The sequence below is a fragment of the Physcomitrium patens genome, chromosome 26 (assembly GCF_059467195.1).
Source record: "Physcomitrium patens ecotype Gransden chromosome 26, ASM5946719v1, whole genome shotgun sequence".
NCBI lineage: Eukaryota > Viridiplantae > Streptophyta > Bryopsida > Funariales > Funariaceae > Physcomitrium > Physcomitrium patens.
This window is the reverse complement of record NC_143435.1, coordinates 11,948,082-11,964,858: the sequence shown is the minus strand read 5'-3', so window position 1 is coordinate 11,964,858 and position 16,777 is coordinate 11,948,082. Positions and strand designations below refer to the sequence as shown.

The 16,777-nt window shown below is 41.2% G+C and overlaps 2 protein-coding genes across 2 annotated transcripts; both read left to right on the top strand.

Moving 5' to 3' along the window:
- Window positions 1-9,989: 9,989 nt before the first annotated feature.
- On the top strand, window positions 9,990-11,538 carry LOC149986245 (uncharacterized). The gene is made up of 4 exons (XM_090248075.1): window positions 9,990-10,215; window positions 10,362-10,618; window positions 10,791-11,131; window positions 11,300-11,538. The coding sequence occupies exons 1-4, from the start codon at window positions 10,178-10,180 to the stop codon at window positions 11,345-11,347; spliced, it is 684 nt and encodes a 227-aa protein (XP_090104201.1). The 5' UTR covers window positions 9,990-10,177; the 3' UTR covers window positions 11,348-11,538.
- Window positions 11,539-15,311: 3,773 nt separating this feature from the next.
- On the top strand, window positions 15,312-16,051 carry LOC112277850 (casein kinase 1-like protein HD16). Its single transcript, XM_090247963.1, has 2 exons — window positions 15,312-15,609; window positions 15,760-16,051. The coding sequence occupies exons 1-2, from the start codon at window positions 15,514-15,516 to the stop codon at window positions 15,826-15,828; spliced, it is 165 nt and encodes a 54-aa protein (XP_090104089.1). The 5' UTR covers window positions 15,312-15,513; the 3' UTR covers window positions 15,829-16,051.
- Window positions 16,052-16,777: the final 726 nt, after the last annotated feature.

The following is a 16,777-nucleotide window of genomic DNA, read 5'->3' as shown; positions in this document are numbered from 1 at the left end:
AAACCCTAAACCCTAAACCCTAAACCCTAAACCCTAAACCCTAAACCCTAAACCCTAAACCCTAAACCCTAAACCCTAAACCCTAAACCCTAAACCCTAAACCCTAAACCCTAAACCCTAAACCCTAAACCCTAAACCCTAAACCCTAAACCCTAAACCCTAAACCCTAAACCCTAAACCCTAAACCCTAAACCCTAAACCCTAAACCCTAAACCCTAAACCCTAAACCCTAAACCCTAAACCCTAAACCCTAAACCCTAAACCCTAAACCCTAAACCCTAAACCCTAAACCCTAAACCCTAAACCCTAAACCCTAAACCCTAAACCCTAAACCCTAAACCCTAAACCCTAAACCCTAAACCCTAAACCCTAAACCCTAAACCCTAAACCCTAAACCCTAAACCCTAAACCCTAAACCCTAAACCCTAAACCCTAAACCCTAAACCCTAAACCCTAAACCCTAAACCCTAAACCCTAAACCCTAAACCCTAAACCCTAAACCCTAAACCCTAAACCCTAAACCCTAAACCCTAAACCCTAAACCCTAAACCCTAAACCCTAAACCCTAAACCCTAAACCCTAAACCCTAAACCCTAAACCCTAAACCCTAAACCCTAAACCCTAAACCCTAAACCCTAAACCCTAAACCCTAAACCCTAAACCCTAAACCCTAAACCCTAAACCCTAAACCCTAAACCCTAAACCCTAAACCCTAAACCCTAAACCCTAAACCCTAAACCCTAAACCCGAACCCCTAAACCCTAAACCCTAAACCCTAAACCTGGTAGTGTATGGATTGCTAAAGTATCATTAGGATAGTATAAAGTATCATCAGCATAGTATATTGTAGGGATAGAGTACCAGAGGCAAGACTATCGAGGAGGTAGGACATTCTACAAGCAGGATATTGATGGTGCAGGATATTGTTGGAATAGAGTATTCACGATGCAGATTGTCGAGGGAGTAGGCTATTCAGGACGAAGGGATCGAGCGGGCTAAATATCAACGGGGTAGAGTAATATAGTGGGTGGAGCATCAAGGGAGTAGGGTATCGAAGAGGGAGGGACTGTATTTTGAATCCGGAGAGGGATAACGGGGGTTCACTTTCATGACAACAAGATCAGAACTCACATGCACCCATTTCTTGAACGATCCCAAGTTTGCTTAGGCTGACTTTACGATTCGCCAGATGCACGACTTCTCCGACCAGACTACAAAGGTTGCAAAGGGCTACCATGAAGCAGGTCGTATCGACGTCTACCTTGTCGGTTGGACTCACGGTGGTGGTGGATGCGGACTTCGATCCAGGATGAGGCCAGACGGGAACATCAGTAGGATCCATCCTGGCGGCGTCGACCTTGAACTCCAAAGATGAAGCATAACTTATTGCACATTACAAATCATCGACAGTTCTATAACATGTGGTGCTTTCATGTGGTTGTAGTCAAGCTTATACCGTGAAGAGGTGCACCTGGTTGCGCACCCTGCAAATAGATGTAGCTGCTAATTTTATAAAGTTGTACGAGAGCACAAACATCGAGGTTATCTTAGTCGTCCTAATACAGTAGTTACTCCGAAAGGTTCCAAGTCATGTAAATGTAAACTAGCGTACTTTTTGTTGTAACTATGATCTTGTTTTTAGTGATTCATGAAGTCTAGTAAAACAGATGCAATTTTGTAAAATCTTTGGCGATATGTAAAAGTCACCTGTCCATCCCACTCTGCCAAATGACAGATCATTCGAGCATCTTTGGATGAGAGTGTGAGCGAAGCACGCGCCCTCCTACATGATTTGCTGATGATTCTCATGGTACAATACGACGACTACTGCAAGCTTGCCGAATTCAAACAGCCCAACATTCACAGCAGGTTGGATGTGGCGTTCTCAGGGTGCTCCCAACTATAAGCATTGCCCCGCCTGATTTTTGTGCTACTTCGGAACCGGTTGTTGAGAAGTCACGAAGAAGGAGTCCATCCTGATTACATATTATACCTCCAATACTTGTTCAGGTACGTGATGTTTTTGTGGATCCTATACTCTGCTAGGGCCGAAGTGGACATGAGAGTCACATCCGGTTTATGGTGGAAGGACGGTGTGTGTGCACGAAAAGCGTGAGATTCTAGTCCCACGTCAGTTTCGTAAAAATCCCACTTAGCCATTTCAGGTATGTGGCTATCAACTCTATGCATGAATCTCACATCTTTTAAAACTTAGATCCTTAATTAAGGTCTGTAGATCCTAATTAAACCCTAAACCCTAAATCCTAAACCTAGACCCTAGTTCTGATTTTTAAATCCAAAAATCTAAAAAAAAACACATATTTTTGGAAAATAAAAATATTTATAGAAGGCTTTAAGATAATGTAAGCCTTGGAAAAAATTCAAAACGAAAAAAAAAGTGATATATTGAGAGAAATTTAGGATCAAAAATCTCTAGGACACTCTTGTAACCTTAATCCCTAAAACCCCTAAACCCTAAACCCTAAGACCTTGAACAAGGCCTTCACAGTACCACCCAAGGAAACCATCGATGGCCTAGAATCGTCTTGGTCTCCTTTCAAAATTACAAGTAGGATAGGCTCGATGCATGAAGCGTATAGGGAGAAGCAGCCTTTTGAGGAGGTTGACCGTCATAACAAGGTGATTATTTGCAATTTGGAACAAACTATACGTGAATGTAAACCCGGTGAGTCTCCTCTTGCGATTGGATCAGGCTCAACACAAAGATGAATCCAAAAGAAATGGTAAGATGAGGAGATTGAGCTTTAGAAGCGGCAAGTCCAAGAGCATGGAAAAGGACATTGGAAGAAGATTTTGAACAACAATGCAAATCCATTTTGTAGACGCACTGAAGTTGATTTGAAAGACAAGTGGAGGAACTTGGAGAAGTATAAGAATCGGGATAGGGACTTGCAGTGGAACTGAGACAGGGGCCAAGACTAGTAGGAACAAGGATTTGATAGTGGTGGAGGAAGGTGGCACCTATTGATCGCTCCACCGGCTATTCATTGTGGGACCTTTCTCTCCATCTTTCTTTGTCTTTCTCCCTCTCTATGTATATGTGTGCATGCGTCTCTCTCTCTCTCTCTCTCTCCCTTCTTTTCATTCAACACTCTCTTTCTTACCTTTTCATCTTCTATTTGTATTCCACTGTTTTGTGCTTCTCTGTCCGATTGTATCCTCACACACTCGCACACACACATTATCTTCTATTTGGCATTGCTCCCCTTGCCTTCTTTTTCTTTGATCCTCTCTTTTCCTTCGATCCTTCCACCTCTGCTGGATCATTCCCTCCTCTTTTGCCTTGCCCCCCTGGGTCAAGGGTTTATCTTTGCGGTGGTCATGTCCTCCTCGCCTCGTTTGACCTGCGGATCGGTTGCTTTGTCCCTCGCCGCTCCTCGCTTCCGACCCCTTCCACCTCTCCCTTGCCCATTTTTCCACCATGGATGTCGTTTTTGCCAAATCAGAGTCCCTCCTTCCCTGATCGTTCTTGGTATCCAAAGTGAGGTTTTTATTTTATTTATTTTATTTTTTTCCATTGTGAACCTTCGACTCCACTAGGTGATGTGAATGTGCAGGTGTCATAGCGCATTATATGATTGTGGATTGTTATTAAATGCCCAAGTATTCTTTAATCCGGTGAGGGTTTCTTTTACAATTATTTTGGTTATTTTAAAAATTAAAAATTAAAAAATTTGTATGCATATATTTATGGTAAATATTTAAATAAATTATTAGTTATAAAAGTATTTACTGAAACAGGAACCCAGGAGAGAGTGTATAGAATGCAAAGACGAATCTCAATGACCAGGGTTGAAGCAGGGAGGTCAATCCGGGTATCTTTGAAGGCGGGTATGAAGGGAGAAGGGGAGGCTTGAAGCTAGGAGGTTAATTTGGATAAATTTGAAGGCGGGTATGATGGGAGAGTAGAGGCGAGGATGACAGGGTATGAAGTATAGGGAGATGCTTCTCCTTATCTGTTGTTGTCGTCATCGTCGTCGCTGCATGTGTAAGTGTATGAGAACTCGTGATGATCACCTTATCGACGACTGCATGCAGGGCTATTCTTTGTGAGATCTCTCTCTGTCTTTCTGTCTCTCCCTGTATCTCTCTGTGTGTGTATGTGCGTGCAATTCTTTGTCTCTCTCTCCCTCCCCGCTTCTCATTCGACGCCCTCTCTTGTACCTTCTCATCTTCTCTTCATATTCCGCCGTTTTGTGCTTCTTCGTCCTGCTGTATCCTCGCTTTCCTTCTTGTACTTGCATGCTCTTCATTTCCTTGTGCGGTGCGGGCACCCACCTTCACTCCTCTTTGCAACTCTGACGAATCATATCTAATCCTCTTGTTTTCCATTCACAAAGATCCACTTTTGCACCTTGCGGTACTGCTGTCTAAACCCTTCTTCCTACACCCTGGTTGAAAATGTGTGCATTAGTGTTTTGGGATTGTAGCTAATTGGACCGAGAAGCAGCAGAAAGTAATTGGCATTTGAGTCATAATTGGCGTTTGAGTTGTGGTGGTGGTGGAGGTAAGAGGCATGAGTGTCTGGTATGGAGAGACAAACCCCAATGATCAGGGTAGGGGGTCAATCAGCGTATTCTGGAAGGTGGGTATGATGGGGGAGGGGAGATGGGGATGGCAGGGTATGAAGTGTGGGAGAGGGAGATACTCGTCCTTCCCAGTCATTGTCGTCATCGTCATCGCTGCGTGTGTGTGTGTGTGAGAGAGAACTTTTGATGATCGCCCCACTAACGATTGCATGCAGGGCTTTTCTTTGTGAGATCTCTCTTCTTCCAACTGTATCCTTACGTACACAGATTGTCTTTTGTTTGGCACTGCTTGCCCTCCTTACCCTCCTTTTCTTTGAACCTCCTACCTCTGTTGGATTATTCCTTCCTCCTTCGTCCTGCCCCTCTGAGTTGAGGATTTATCTCTACGGTGGTCTCGTTCTCGTTCTTCCTGTTGATCGCCCCCTGGTCGTCCCTCACCGCTCCTTGCTTCCGACCCCTTCCACCTCTCTCTCTCTCGCCTATTTTTCCACCGTGGATGCCGATTTTGCAAGATCGGATTCTTCCCTCCCCTGATCGTTCTCCTTCTCCTGATTGACTCAATTTACTCTAGTCTCATCTTCTCTATATTGCTCGGCCTCTGGTCGTGCCACCTCCGTGTTCATTACTGCACCCTCTCTATTTGAGTCAAAGCTTTGTTCTAGCTGTTGGCCGAGTGCGTGTAATGTTGTGTTGAGTGTTTGGGAATGAGTAGAAGTAAGGAAATAGTGTGTAGATTATTGTTGAAGGAGGGGACTGGGATTGTGTAACTTTGTTCTATTATGATTTACATGATACGCAATTTATAGGAGAAAGCGAGTTCATCTACTACTTTTCATGAAAGCGTAAAAGCCCTTGTAATCTGAGGTTTACGAGGCGCGAGTAATGTGGAATTGAATGGTTAGGGGCAAGGAAAAGCGAGAAAGCATCTATGATCTGAGGTTCATAGTTTGCTAGTATTGTTGTGTACTTGTTGGGAAAATTCATATGAACCTGAGAATCTTCGTAATTTGAAGTTGGGTGAGTGCATGTAATGTTGTGTTGAGTGTTTGGGAATGAGTAGAAGTAAGGAAATAGTGTGCGGATTGATGTTGAACGAGGGGACTGGGGTTGTGTAACTTTGTTCTATTATGATTTACATGATACGCGATTTATAGGGGAAAGCGAGTTCATCTACTACTTTTCATGGAAGCGTGAAAGCCCTCGTAATCAGAGGTTTATGAAGCACGACTGATATGGAAATGAATAGTTACGGGCAAGGAAAAGCAAGAAAGCATCTATGATCCGAGGTTCAGAGTTTGCCAGTACTGTTGTGTACTTATTGGGGAAATTCATGAAAACTTGAAAATCTTCACAATTTTAAATTAGCGGGGTGGGTGTAACACTGTGAAGAGCATTCAGGGATGGATAAAAATAAAAAAATAAAAAAAAAATGTCCGTGGTCCAGAATTCATGATTTGTGAAAATTTGTGGAATATAAAATATTTTAATGCATAATTGGTTGCACCGTATAAAATATTGATTCGATGGGCTCCGCTATAACTATGTACTCACTTATTCATTTTTCATAGATCTGTTTTATTTTATTCGAATTTATTCAATTTTACATGCATTTATTTCATTTTCCACAGGTTCATTTCATTGTGGACGATAGGAAAAAGGCGAAAATATGAGAACAATTTTGGCAGGAAAATGGAAAAAAAACAAAAAAGTCCCAACGATGGTTATGGAAACAATACGAGCATGGTATGGTGTGAATTTTGTGAATGTGAGGTCTCGAACAAGAAACCTTGTTTGGATCAACATTTTCAACCTGGTTCAAAACATGAGAGGAAAGAAAAATTGGCTTTATTCAAGAGTTTATTTGAAAAAGAAGGATTGGATTACTTTCCAGGCGGTACTACATATTATTGCCAAAAATGTAAGATGCAGCTGCCTAATGTTGTAGGTGAGTTGTTATACCATATTAAAAAATTTGCTTATAATCATGGCGATGACAAGAAATTGAAAACAATAGAATTTTCATTAAACGAAGGTGAAATATTTATCCAACGGAGTATGCGATTGGTTGATTTTGAAACTACAAATAAAGGTTTAACAGAACAATTGCTTCGACTCCCGCGTGTTGAATATTGAAACATAGAAAGCATACTCCACACAAGTAAGTTAGGACCAGCAAGGTTGCACTATAAGAAATAGAGTGTGGTATGAGATAATTCTTCCCATGTCAACCCTTTCCTTATATACTAGTAGCAAGGTACCAAGTGCTACAATCCATATGGGATATCTCCTAGGACCAGCCCTCCCCTTGTACTCTAATGTACTATAGACCAGCACCCTATCTTATGGGATATCCTTAACAACACTTGTACTCTATTGACCATTAGCAACTACTTAAAGAGTTCTTTTCTCAACACTCCCACTTTGCTATTGGTCAATTAGCTATCAATCCTAATGCTTTACTCAACTTGTTGTGTCCTTCTCTAACTAAATCTTTTGTCAACAAATCAGCCATCATGTCTTTGGTTTCACAATACATCATATCAATAACCTCCATCTCTATCTTCTCTCTTATGAAATGATGCTGAATATCAATGTACTTAGTTCTTGCATGATGCTTTGGATTCTTTCCAAAAGCAAGACATCCTTGATTGTCACACCTCAATGGAGTAGCTTCAAATTGCACAAGTCCAATATCTTCCAATAACAACCTCAACCAAATTGCCTCCATTGCTTTATGACTTGCTGCCAAATACTCCGCCCCTATTGTGGACCTTGCAATGTTTAGTTCTCTATTGCTATTCAAAGATATGGCTCCCACTCAAAAAAAGAATACATAGCCCATTGTTGACCTTCAATCGTTTGCATCTCTCTTAGTTCTAAGCACCCACTTACATCCAATTGTTGTGGAAAGATGTGGTTCTTTCACCATTCACCTTGTGGTCTTCTCTCATGTGTTGGATATCTTCTTTCATGCAAAGAAGATGAGCCTTCTTGCACCTCTTGCTGCCTTGTATGACTCATGGAGTGCTTTCTTTTACTCATTTGTTGGTATTCTTCATCTTCATTCTCTTCATTGTCCTTGTTGTATCTTGCTGGAATTGAAGTCTTCATAGTATTGGGCTCTTCTATCATGGCAACTTCCTCTCCTTCTTCACTTTGAGAATGCTCTTCTTCATCTTCTTGTTTGTTTGCTAGAATTGAAGATGTGTCCAAAAACACACCACTACTCCCACTTGGACACATCTCCCACTTTTTACTACCACTCATAGATGGTGTCCTCATCGATCCACAAACCTTGGAATGGACAAGCTCCAGCGATTGGTTTGTTCTTTCAGCAACTCCACTAGGAAATGGTGTCCTATATTGTTTGCCTAGAATGCATCCCTCACAAGCAAGATTCATGGTAGAATGGCCAAGGTCTATGCCATTTACCTTGGATTGAAGTCCCTTCATGCTTTTGGCATTCAAATGCCCAAGTCTTGATGCCAAATGCCCATCTTCTCTTCATTTGATGGAAATTCAGCAAAGGCAGCAACCTCCACTCCATTGATCCTCTTGCAATTGATAATATAGAGATTGCCATTCCTAGTCCCTTTTGCTACTTCTTTGCCTTCCATGGTTCTCACAAAACATCCATTCATGTTAAATTGCACTTTGTACCCATCAGTTACAAGTTTACTCACCGAAAGGAGGTTCTTCTTCATCTTTGGCACATGCAACACATCCTTGAGAGTGATTCTCTTGCTTATGCCCTTCACAACCACCTCCACTACAATGGTGCCTATTCCAATGGCTTGTACCATACAATTATCACCTAACCAAACCTTGGTTGCTTGAATTGGTTGATAAGTGTTAAATGAACACTTGTATGGAGTCATGTATTTGGTACATCCAGAATCCACAATCCATTTGCTCATATCAAACATGGAAGGAGTTTGTTTTGCCATGAATGCAAAGTCTTCACCTCCATGGTCATGAAAAGCATTGTTGGCATTCTCTCTTTCTCCTCTCTTTGCCTTGAAACAATTTCTAGCAAAATGGCCTGGTTTTCCACAAATGTAATAAGTTTTAGGAGGATAACGTTGAAAAGGGGCACTTGCCTTACTTGGTCTTGTAAATAGTGCTGATTGCTCCCCAATAGACTCCTTTTGCTTTCTTTTGGTCACTTCATGGGCTAGTCTTGCCGTAACATAGTCCAAAGTAAGGTCTTTCCTTGAAATGGACTCCAATGCCACAATGAGGGAGGAATAGGAGTCCGGAAGGCTTGAGAGCAATGTCATCACAACATCTTCTTCAAGTAAAGGCTTGTCAACAACAGCAAGTTGGTTTAAAAGTGCTTTTACATTATTTATATGAGCCATGAGATCTTCACCTTCTTCCATCTTCACGGTGAAGAACTTTTGCCTTGACCATAGCACATTGGAAAGATTCCTACTCTCATAGACATTGCAAAGAGTCTTCCATGCATCTGCTGCCTCTTTGCAAGAAATGACATGAGCAAAGTTGGTTTCATCTAAGTTGGTGGCAATTATGCCAAAAGCCTTCTTTTCTCGTCTTTTGAAGTTCTTTTGCTCCTTCATGCTTGCCTCTAATCCAGGTGCCTCTTCCTCCTCACATACTATCTCCCAAAGATCCAATGACGCCAAAAGTAGCTCCATTTTGGCCTTCCAGTGGTAAAAGTTGTCACCTCTAAACTTTTCTACCATTCTTAAGCTATCACTCTCAAAAGATGCCATCTCAAGCTATAAGTAGGTCCAAAAATCTCTTGATTTGGAGTTGTAATGCTAAAGATATGACTACTCAAAGATTGGTGAACTACAAACTCAGAATTCGCTGTTTTGCAACTTTTTGCATACTTTGAGTCCAAATCACGTCTAAATGGTGGGAAATGCTATGTCGTGTAATTCTATGGCTTTCAAACATCTCCCTCACATCACCTCACTCAAAATGACTCAATTTCTCATAAAACTCTCAAATGCTAGTGTTACTTCAGCAAAGACACTATCAAGGTCTTGCACTAACCTCATACACTCACAAATCCAGGAGTAATGACTTCAACAAAACACTAGTAATACTATACCATAAGATCTCAACCACCAAACAAGCAACAAAGAAAATAAAATGCAAGAACAACTTACTTGGTAAGAGAATGTGGGCCCATAACCTATTGAAACATAGAAAGCATACTCCACACAAGTAAGTTAGGACCAGCAAGGTTGCACTATAAGAAATAGAGTGTGGTATGAGATAATTCTTCCCATGTCAACCCTTTCCTTATATACTAGTAGCAAGGTACCAAGTGCTACAATCCATATGGGATATCTCCTAGGACCAGCCCTCCCCTTGTACTCTAATGTACTATAGACCAGCACCCTATCTTATGGGATATCCTTAACAACACTTGTACTCTATTGACCATTAGCAACTACTTAAAGAGTTCTTTTCTCAACATTGAAAGTCCAACAATATTAACTAGAAGTGGTTTTTTTAAAGATAAATTAATTGACTTGAGGAATGGAATTTTCACTCCTAAAGAACTTCGAGTAATTACAAAAATAGTATCATATCTTGAGAAGGGTGGGAGAAACTTATGCCGATCGCCAGCAAAAGAAAGTTCAAGTATTTCTATGTTTGGGATGCGTTCTGCTTATGGAGACACTGGTTGGTGAGTTTTGTATACGTATATTCATATATATATATATATATATATATATAAATTTGATATAATAATTAAAATTTTTAAATTCTTAAATGTAGTAATATTATGTTTCAATGTTATTTGATTTGATTTTATGGTTGGTTGTTATATAGGTATATTCAAAACAGGCCAGAATATTATCATTTATCTGAAGAACTTGCGAAATATACTTGTCATATTTTAAGGAGGTCGTATGAAAGTTTATTTCAACACTTGGATAATATTGTGATTGCTGAAGGCTTTTCAAATAGTGGTGCTTGTATTGGTAATGGACCATTTACATCATTTGCTATCACGAGGGACTTCAATTGTAGGCCTCATCGTGATGAAGATGATTATGATTTTGGATTCATAATATGGCTACGCGAAGGTAATATAATACAACTTAGTTTTTTTATTGGAATTTCCAGTATTTGTATGTAAATGTAATGCAATGTTTTTTGGTTTTTTTTTAAACAAAATAATTGGAGTGTTGATGTTTTAGATAACATGTTTTTTAACTTTAAACTTTTATACTAACAATGGATTATTTATTGAATTAGATCCATCGGAACAAAATGAACCGGCCATATTTGCTTTCCCAGAAGCATCGATTATGTTTGTACCCAAACATGGGGATGTTTGTGTTTTCAGGCCAAGTGAACTTTTACATTGTACACGGCGCCTTCAAGGAAAGGGCTTACTGGGTCTTGCATTTTTTCAAAAATGCTCACTTTACAGACAACTCGGGCGATTAATTCACCCCGACGGGCCCGGTATAATAGACTACAAAGATAAGAATGGGAATGTTCGTGTTGTTGAAACCCGAGAAGGATTCCTTGAAAAGAAACGTCTTTACGAACGACACTTGTTGGAAAATCAGTTCTCCATCAAAGAATTCATGGTAAATTTACAATGTTATATTACTTTGTTACTTGTTTATAGCTTTTGGTTTTGGTGTTTGATAATTATTTATTTTTATTGTTTTTATAACTTTTAATGCTTGTTCAACTAAGTAATAAGTACAACTAGCTTTGCATTGTGGATAACAAGCAAATGTTTGTTTGATAAGGGCAAAAAAGAAGACAAACAAGTATCTCCTGCCACTGATCAGGAGTAGTCTTGTAGCAGTGGAGATGGATATATTGATGGATATATCAACATTTGTGGTGGATTTTGATGATATTATTTTTGGAATTACCTTTAATATTGTGCTTAAATAACTGTAAGTATTCACAGGTTGGAATGTAGTTTTATTCCACTGTTTATATTTTTTACATTATAATATAGCCTCATGTATTATTGTTATTATTTTTTACATTATAATACTTGGTTTGAAGGAATAATGGTACGTTATTTGACATGTTCAAAGTACATTTATTTCATTGAATGTAGTCATACACATTAATTTCCTTCCCTAACGTGTAATTTATATTGATGGTGAACTATGCCTGAGCAAAGCGAAGCCAGAGGAAACTTTGGTGGAGGCTCGTAGCAATACTGACGTGCAAATCATTCGTCAGACTTCGGTGTAGGGGCGACCAATTAATCGAACCATCTAGTAGTAGCTGATTCCCTCCGAAGTTTTTCTCGGGATAGCTGGAGCTCGTGTGAGAATTTTATCAAGTAAAGCGAATGATTGGAGGTATCGGGGGTGTAATGCCCTCGACCTATTCTCAAACTTTACATAGATAAGCCGTCAGGGCAAGGAACTGGGACTGGGACTCGCAGTGGAACCGAGACTCGCACCAAGACTGAGACTCGCGCCCTCACAATGGGAGTGTGGATTGGATGCGACACCAGTTAGCGGACCTCGGAGTGGGTCCCAGTTTTGATACAAGTCCCAGTTCTACGAGCTACTCTTGACATGAATTCCACTTCCAGCGCGAGTCTCAGTCCTACGAGTCCCAGTCTCGGTAAGAGTCCCAATCTTGCGAGTCCCAGTCTCGGTGCGAGTTTCGGTCCTGCGAGTCTCAATCCCAGCGCGAGTCTTCCTAGTCCTGTAACTCTCAGTCCCGGCGTGAGTCCCAGTTCGGCACAAGTTTTTAAATTCTGAATTGAAATTTCTTGAATTCCTTCGAACTTCTTGAATTCTTTGTCTCCATAGACCAAGTTTTTATTTACTCTTTTTTTTTTTTTTTTTTTTTTTTTTTTGTTTTTTGATGTTAGACAAATTCTATTTTTAAATAATTATAACACTGACGTGAAAAAGTATTGGAGTGAAATGCACTTAGTTGCATGTGTAGTGAAGATCCCCGAATGCGAAAGTATTGTGATCCCCGAATACCAAATATTACACATCCGATGTTGACTACGTTTTCCTTCCTAATCATCCATCATACCCTCTAAACTATCCACTCATCAATTTATTGGCTTTTCTTAACCCTACATACAATGTATTGTAAGACACAAAAATAAATAAATAAATAAATAAAATCCTCCCCATTCTACCTGACCCCGCTCCCAACTGTGCAGCGTCCTCGCCAACAATGAACTGGTAAAACCTTTTCTAGTGATTTTCCGAACAAATTTTCTACCACTCTGGGCTCGCCGGATTGGTCAACTCCAACATTCACTGGAGGTGGTTCCCTACAAGTTCTGGCTCTTATGATGAGTCCTTGTCCTCCTCCGATACTTCCATCGGCTCTCCCTGCGATTAGACTGATAAGTCTTCATCGTACCCTAAACCCAATTCACGAACTTGGGCCTCCAATTGCAAAATCCTGACAACCTGGTTGCTCCCAATTGGTGCTACTGTTGCCTCACCTTCTCCTCCAATTCACCGATTGTTGAAACTGGTGGGGCAGACATCCGTGACCGACCAATACTGGCTGGGTCACTCTCCAATTTTGTGACTAGAGCAGCTTTCCGGGTTCCTATTTCTGCCCGTAACTCTTCCGTTTCAATCCAATATACTGGTCAACCAATATCCCCCCTTTTTCCTATTTCAGTATGGCTGCCTTCTCTCGTTCCACTTCCAACAGGCGCTTCGCCTCTTCCCGTCCCAGAAGCCATGCCCTGCGATTTTGGAGCAGTTCTTGCCTTTGGCTTTCCAATACAGTTCGAGTGTTTTCTTTTTTGTGTTGTCCCAGGTGTAGTGGGAATCTGCTTGGTAGCATCATTTTCACGGAGCTCAAGTCTTGTCTTTTTTGTGTTGTCCCAGGTTTAGTGGGAATCTGCTTGGTAGCATCATTTTCACGGAACTTGGGACTCGTTCGACCAAGTTTACAGATTTTCCTGTCCCACTTTGATAAGCAGTGATGGAACCATAGCCGCGGCTAAATCTGGTTACTCCTTAGTTACCACTATCAAATGTGGCCAGAAGAGAAACTCCATCTTTGCACTGCAACCAACAACTTCATCGACAGTTTCTATTCCCATGGAGGACGCATTGAACAAAGGGCACATAGGAGTTCCATGGTGGCAATAATGCCCTTACAGCATCAGATTCATTCTTTCCTACACCCTAAACCCTAAACCCTAAACCCTCCTCCTCCCCCCCCTTCTTCCTCCACGTCCAGGTGACGACAAACAAGCAACTAACACTCAGTGCATGTGCTCAGACCGACCCTCTCACTCCCCTCCACACAACGACAGACAAGCAACAAACATTCAGTGCCCGGTGCCCAATCTCACCCTGTACACCGGAAGGAAAGGGAAGAAAATTTGAATGATGCATGGTGGGAGAGGGAGGGAGTGAGACACCGGGGCAAGGAACTGAGACAGGGACTCGCAGTGGAACCGACTCGCACCCTCACAATGGGAGTGTGGATTGGATGCGACACCAGTTAGCGGACCTCGGAGTGGGTCCCAGTTTCGACACAAGTCCCAGTTCCACGAGTCCCAGGCTTGGCATGAATTCCACTCCCAGCGCGAGTCTCAGTCCTATGAGTCCCAGTCCCGGTAAGAGGCCTAGTCCTGCGAGTCCCAGTCTCGGCGCGAATTTCGGTCCTGCGAGCCTCGATCCTGGCGCGAGTCTCGCTAGTCCCATGACTCTCAGTCCCGGCGTGAGTCCCAGTTCGGCACAAGTTTCTAAATTCTGAATTAAAATTTCTTGAATTCCTTCGAACTTCTTGAATTCTTTGTCTCCATAGACCAAATTTGTATTTACTCTTTGGTTTTTTTGTTTTTTGATGCTAGACAAATTCTATTTTAAATAATTATAACACTGACGTGAAAAAGTATTGGAGTGAAATGCACTTAGTTGCATGTGTAGTGAAGATCCCCGAATGCGAAAGTATTGTGTTCAGACTCACAACTGTAACAAGTAATGTATTGAGGGCAAGGCGAAGTTGTGATGTGAGGCGAGGCGAAGTGAGCCAGACTCCAAGCTCGTAAACCTGGTCGCATTGGAGGTGAACCTGTGCTGGATCAAAATTCGGCTGCTCTGTGTTGATCTGTTTTTCTTACAAAGTGAAGTTGAGGCATTCTTGGGGCGATTTGAATCGATTTTTTATTTTATTTTATTGTTTTTTGTTTTCTTTTGGTTTGTTTTGTTTGTTTTCTAAAGTGAATAACTGTGCTCCTTCGTTGTGTTTGAGGTTGAAGTAGGAGCTTGAAGGAGAAGGACGTTACATCGCTTCGCATGTTCCTTGTTAGGTCAACTCTTGTCTACTCCACCACCTGCATAACATGTAAAACGTTGTCCAAAACTCTACATGCTTCCATGTTTGTATGGTGCATGGTTCCCAATTTAATTGTTTCATGGATTGTTGAAACCTGGTTTAGGATTGAATTTGTTTTGGGATGGAATTAGAAGATTTGACAACTTTTTGGCTCAATGAACATGGGGTTTGTTTTAAGCCTCCTCATGGTTCTTGTTTTTCATTCACTGCTGCAGTCCCTAAACCTGGTACATTGCATAAAGGAATCGGCCAACGTAATGACAGGGACGGAGCGGTGGGACGGAGCGTGCTGGTCCACAGGCCGTTGAGGTATTCAATTTCTTACAATTTGTTTTGCTCTAAACCTTGGTCGCAGCGGCATGTTTGGGAGATGCTCTGTACATTACATCGAGGTCTTGTAGGTATTAATGTAATAAGTTTTTGTACTCACGTTGAACTCGTTTGTGCAGGTTGCGGGATTGAAGTTCGAGCAAGTTCGAGCATCGGAGTGGTAAGGGCTGCAATCATGGTCCTCCTTGCGAGTGGCAGGTTTACAAGTGCGTCTCGAGCTCGTACCATTGTGATTTCACTCTTGGGATGTGATTACTAGTGTCACAATTACCTTTCTGTATTTCTTATTTTCATCATTCAAATGTGATTAGGGCTTGTCTCCTAAACCTCCATGGTTGGCGCGGGTTCTTTCTCCAGCACTCTTGGTGGCAGCCATGGTGTTGGTCGTGTATATTGCAAAGGTCGACAAGGCGACTACTACGTCATGGTGAGTCACCTATTGAATTGTTGTAGTCCAAGCAGACCTTTAGTTTTCATGTAGTCATCTTCTTTTCAAACTTGACTCATGATTTATTTATTTATTTATGTATTTATTTATTTATTTTAATCCGATTTTGACTTCGTTCACATGCTGTAGGTCATGGATATGCTCGGGCCAAGTCTCCGGGATGTCTGGAACTCTTCGGGGTCAAGCGCAAGTATTTAGGGCAGCTCGTTCTGATTGAGCAGGTATGCACATGGAGACGTGAAGCCCGAGAACTTTCTCCTGGGACAACCCAATACACCTGAAGAGAAGAAGTTTTTTCATATATATCTCGGGCTTGGTGAGTTTTCAGTATCGTTGTGCTGCAATTCGTTCTCTGTTCACACATTAGCAACCTCCTTTGCTCCAATTTGGCGTTATATTTTTTTTTTTTTTTTTTTTTTTTTTAACATCTGTTAACTGTTACATGAAGAGCATCTGGACTGAGAATTGAATGAGTTTATTACCGCTACGTCCATGCACAAGTCAATTTCACACCAAGATTAACGTCTTTCTCCCATATATGCAGCTACTCGATGGAGGGATGGTACAATCGGTCAGCATGTAGAATATGACCAAAGGCCTGATGTGTTCTGGTGAGGCTCTTCCCCCTCCCCCCCTTGTCCTGATCTGTAGTTGCCATTCCTGTTTTGGCGGTTGGGAGCGACTGTTTTGCTTTTGAGCTATATTTTGATTCTGTGTAATTTTCGTACATGCAGTGGAACTGTTCGCTATGCGAGTGTGCATGCACATATAGGAAGGACTGGGAGTAGGAAGGACGACTTGGGATCACTGGCTTATACTTTGGTATTCCTTATGCAGGGTAGTCTTCCTTGGCAAGGTTATCAGGTATTGATCAACTTTGTAGCTAGTAGCTAATGAAGAAGTGATCAATGCGATATATATATATATATGTATATATATATATATATATATATATATATATATTTATTTATTTATTTTTCCTTCCTTCCTTCTTTCCTTCTCACTATTTTTCATTTGGACGTGCTCTATATATTTGGTTTAATAGGGCGACAACAAAGGTTTTCTGGTGTGGAAGAAGAAAATAGCAACTTCTCCCGAAATGCTGTGCTGTTTCTGCCCGGTTCCGTTTTTAAACAGACGTTTTGGA

Bases quoted from the DNA above. Each gene is read 5' to 3' on its own strand.
- LOC149986245 (XM_090248075.1), top strand. From the start codon at position 10,178: ATGTTTGGGATGCGTTCTGCTTATGGAGACACTGGTTG. The intron at 10,216-10,361 runs GTGAGTTTTGTA...GTTGTTATATAG, and splicing joins GCTTATGGAGACACTGGTTG to GTATATTCAAAACAGGCCAG. The intron at 10,619-10,790 runs GTAATATAATAC...TTATTGAATTAG, and splicing joins CATAATATGGCTACGCGAAG to ATCCATCGGAACAAAATGAA.
- LOC112277850 (XM_090247963.1), top strand. From the start codon at position 15,514: ATGGTTGGCGCGGGTTCTTTCTCCAGCACTCTTGGTGGCAGCCATGGT. The intron at 15,610-15,759 runs GTGAGTCACCTA...CACATGCTGTAG, and splicing joins AAGGCGACTACTACGTCATG to GTCATGGATATGCTCGGGCC.